This window comes from Phaethon lepturus, unplaced genomic scaffold, assembly GCF_000687285.1.
Source record: "Phaethon lepturus isolate BGI_N335 unplaced genomic scaffold, ASM68728v1 C13967180, whole genome shotgun sequence".
In the NCBI taxonomy this organism is placed as follows: domain Eukaryota; kingdom Metazoa; phylum Chordata; class Aves; order Phaethontiformes; family Phaethontidae; genus Phaethon; species Phaethon lepturus.
Genome location: NW_010576177.1, coordinates 1 through 4,340, shown reverse-complemented (window position 1 = coordinate 4,340; position 4,340 = coordinate 1). Strand labels below are relative to the sequence as shown.

Here is a 4,340-nt window from a genome sequence, read left to right as displayed (position 1 = left end):
GCTCTAGACACGGTTCTATTTTATTACGGCAAAGGTGAAAAAGCCACCTCGGCCCAACAGGCAACCAGTAAAATTTATCCCAAAAATAACTCGGTACAAAAACAGGTCTGCTTCAGAATTAAAAAAAACCTTTACAGGAGTTTAAAACCTATCCCAGAACGTAAAAGTAAAACAAATCCCATCCTCAGTATTAGTAGCCACAGCCGCAGCCCCCACTGGGGAGCGTGGAGCGAGATTGGAGTCCTTCCCTGTGCCCGCCGCCCACCGCTTTAGCTGGTGTCCATCTGGAAGAGAGCAGAAGAGAGGAGCCGTCACCACGTGCCCCGCAACATCCCACAGAACCTGGCCCACCCCTCCAGAGGCAGTCCGGCCCCAGTGAAGCCCCGCAAGGCCCCGCCACTGCTGGACAGGGACACACGGGTTCAAACCCCAGGTGGTTCAGGTGCCAGCCTGGGAGTGTCCACCGCAGCGCATCAAGGCATGATGGCAAACTGCCCCTCCCCCAGCCAAGTCTTTGCAAAATAACGCTATTTACACATCCCCAATGCCAAAGACCGTTCCTAAAACACCAGACGTTCCCATGCCAGTTTTTTCTGTAATTCTGCTCATCTGACTTCTTCCATCCTATTGCCTCGGTCTTATAACATTCCTACAACACTGACTCCATCGTCATCACGTGCACACTTGACCTCAGTTCTCTATCAAGATTTTAACCTGGCTGCGGCACAGATATCCAAGCTAATTCTGAGGGAAGCAAACAACATGCATGGCTCCGTGTGTTACAGACTCCTATCTGCCATCAGCATCACTGACCTTTCTTCTGTCAGCATCCCATGTAGTTATTTCACATGTTTTTTTCTTTCTGTTTTTCATTTCTGCAGCCCACTATCTCTGGGTTTTGTTACACAGCTATTGTGCATCACGTCTGTTCCAGCTATGGAAGAGCCTGCCCTACAAGGGCCCATTGCTTGGCTATCAGTAACAGCAGCTGACAAAGCGTTCTGGAAACTAAAGTCAACTACTGGACCAAGGCACTGCTCAGCTTTAGAGGGAGACTGCTTTAGTCCAATGACCTGGAAAACAGCTTTCTCTTTCCCGTCAGCTCTGGGCTGCCCATGCTTCCCAGAACGAGATGCTGCCAGGGAACCTATGGACAGCACCCACACAGCACTTACCCTGGCATTGTAAGCATCCAGCTGTGCATCTAGTTCTTCTGCGGAGAGCTGCTGTTTGGAAGTTCTTCCAGCTCCTCTGCCTCTCCCTCTGTTCCCACCACGAGTACCTCGCCTGTTGCCTCCACCACCACCAAATCCTCCTGAACCACCACGGTTTCTGGTCATGCCACCTCTGTTTACACTGTGATTTTTAAAAAGCAACTGTTTTAGTGCATTCCAGTTAACCCAAACAGGCATGCAGAAGTTTGCCAAATGGGAGACGGATCCATGCTTCTGACACGGAGAGGGGCCATTCCCACCCCGCACTGACCAGGCACAGCCACTCCCGCAGCCGTACAGCACCTCACCTCTGTGCTGGTCTCCTCTGTGTGTCAATCTGTGACGTGACCAGCTGAATGTTCATGGGGCGCCCTGGAGGAAGAGCAGTCCATGAGCCTGTGTGCGGGACACGGGCACGCGGGCTGCTCCAGCCAGCCAGTGAAATACGCTATGGAGACAGCCACGCAGACTCACCGTCCAAGGGGACTCCGTTGTACTGCTTCATCGCTTTCAGAGCATCTGCCTTCCTTTCAAAATGCACGTCCGCTGTCCCTAGACTGCGGCCAGATCTGTCATAGTGCACAGCTGCCTTCTTCAAGGTCCCAAACTCTGCAAAGAGTTCCTGAGAAAGAGGGGGAGATGAGCATACACGTCCATCAGTGCTGCAAGCAGTGCACAGCCAAGAGACAGCCCTGGCAGTTCCCCATACACAACTGCTCTCAGCGATCATAGGTGCTTTTCAAAACATCACGGACAACTCGGAAAAAGCACTGGTGAAAGAGGGGAGCACAAGCCCATCAGAAGGATTTCAGAAAGTTGCCACAGGTGGCAAAACCAAGCAGGACTTCATATTCACCACTTGCAGCGTGCATATCTATAGCCAGTGAAGCAGACTAAAGGGAAACTGCTTTTTGTTGAGGCTGAGTGAATGGGGTGACTGTTTAAAAATAATCCAGACCCTGATCCATTTCACAGAGGAAGAATGACCTGTATGAATGCAGGAATTCATGAGATGATCACAGTTTCATTATACTCGACTTTTTTTTTTTTTTTTTTTACTTAAAACTTTACTAGACCAGGTGCAATTTAAAAAACACAGCCCGTTAACAATATACCCCAAAAATTGAGATTAGGAAAGTCCTCTACTGAAATATATCATTTGCTGTCACAAAGGATGGAAACAAAGAGGCAGCACTGGAGCCACCAATTTTGTTTCACAGGTGCTACATTCAGCAAGTCAACAAGGACATGTCACTTTTGTGAGTTTCTGCTATACCCCATGCCTCAAAAGCTCAATGTCTACACCAGAGCTGCCAGGTGCCCAAAGCAACAGGCCGCCTTCTACGTATCTGCTGCAAAGCCTCACCACCACGCAGCTGTCTCTGTGAGTTACTGCCCAAGCATCTGACGGAACACTATACATGTTCTTCCACTTCCTAAGAAAGCAGCACTTAGGCAGGGCTGCAGGCCAGCTCCTCCCTTGTACTCATTCACCAGAGCACTCAACAGAAGCTTTCTGGAACAGAGCGCAACACAGGTGAGGCAGTGCTCAGCTACTTCTCCAGAGCCAGCTTCTCTTTGCACAGCAAAGAACATGGGTTCCTCTCGAGCAGTAGCGAATGCTCAGGGAGTGACACTGCACAGCTCCTCTGAGAGCAACACACATTCGAGGTTCCTTCCAGCCAATACACCACCCGAGCTACACTGTACCACATTAATGATGCAATTAGCATAGACAAAGACAACAATCACCACATCTGAGGCAGCATAATTTTATGGGATGGGCAGTAACAAATAGGCGCAAAGCCATTAAGTCAGCTTTGCTGCTAAATAAACTACAGGTGGAAGTTCATCCACACCTCAGCCCAAGCCAGTGGCAGAACAGACGAATCTCAACTGCCACACAAAGCAGAGGAGCTGATTAAACTGAGGTGACTTCACAGAGCCACGTTTTACATATCGGGACTTAGCTAAAACAAACAAGAAACTTATTTAAACCAAATCTGAACTTACACGATGAAAAGAGGTGTTTTTAAGTGCATTACCCAGTAACTAGGTGACCTGAAAAAGCTCACTTCCAATTCCCCAGGCACAGCCAGACCAGCATGTGGAATAACTGGAATGAATTAACTGATGAAGAAAGCATAAAAGTAGTTGTTTGGTTTTGTCTAGTAAGGACGCGAGGACCAGAAGCCAATTTAAAAGGAAGCGCTTTGCAGCACAACTGAGCCAGCAGAGCCCTCATTAGGGACGCTCCTGGTATTTGAAAATGTTTATTTCCGCACAATTCACAAACCACTTGTGACCATGCCCTCACAGTTGGGTGGGAGCACCATGACTCAACCCCTCCTGACCCATGCAGCCAGAGACAGATCGCACCATACACCCAACTGAAAGAATCCAGCAGGTTCTTACCCATGGCACGGCTGTAACAAGGGATACACCCCAACAGGTAACTCGGCTAGAAGATTTAACACACCAGGTACCATAGACGCTGCAGCGTAGGGGAGCGTGCTCTCCCTCACCAATAAGTCTTCCTGGTTACATTGATGGATGCATCCGTGGGAACACCTCGACACTCAACAGAACATGACTTTAGCAAAGCTGTGCAAACAGCTCCCATAAAAACAGGCACGCAAATGTACATGCAGTACGATTATGGAATTTCAGCAGTTACACAGACCTTAAGAGTTTACACAGTTTACGCTAAATTCTCTGGTCACAGATGGATTCAGACAAACAGCAGCATTTTCCTACATGTGCACTGTGGCAGAGCCATTCACAATGCGATTAGCTACCGCCCTGCAGAAGGCGGCAGCTCTTCTGAATTGCAGCCCCCTTGAGACCACCAGAACCACTGCAGGACAGACACTTGCGGCACACAGCCTGTCACCGACACAGACCTAACTCACGTGGGGATCTTCTGTCCTGGGCGCAGATAGGAGCTGGCCCTGCAGAGCTCCCACAGGTGCCCAGTGCACCCAACCCGGACACTATGAATTAAACCCCCTGTGAACACCCCCTGCACACCCAACAGGACTGCTCCTGAGCTCCCTACCTGAATGTCTGCATCTGAAACGCCGAAGTCCAGGTTCGAGACGAGCAGCTTCCCACCGGTCTCCACGC

The 4,340-nt window shown here is 49.7% G+C and overlaps 1 protein-coding gene across 1 annotated transcript; it reads right to left on the bottom strand.

Annotated features, from left to right (window-relative positions):
* Position 1: 1 nt before the first annotated feature.
* On the bottom strand, positions 2–4,334 carry LOC104615192 (THO complex subunit 4). The gene is made up of 5 exons (XM_010295651.1): positions 4,273–4,334; positions 1,689–1,836; positions 1,523–1,586; positions 1,176–1,356; positions 2–284 (listed from the first exon to the last, which is right to left on the bottom strand). Exons 2-5 carry the CDS (start codon positions 1,717–1,719, stop codon positions 270–272), a joined length of 291 nt encoding a protein of 96 aa, XP_010293953.1. The 5' UTR covers positions 1,720–1,836; positions 4,273–4,334; the 3' UTR covers positions 2–269.
* Positions 4,335–4,340: the final 6 nt, after the last annotated feature.

Bases quoted from the DNA above. Each gene is read 5' to 3' on its own strand.
- LOC104615192 (XM_010295651.1), bottom strand. From the start codon at position 1,719: ATGAAGCAGTACAACGGAGTCCCCTTGGACG. The intron at 1,587-1,688 runs GTGAGTCTGCGT...CTCTTCCTCCAG, and splicing joins CAACGGAGTCCCCTTGGACG to GGCGCCCCATGAACATTCAG. The intron at 1,357-1,522 runs GTGAGGTGCTGT...TAAAAATCACAG, and splicing joins CAGAGGAGACCAGCACAGAG to TGTAAACAGAGGTGGCATGA.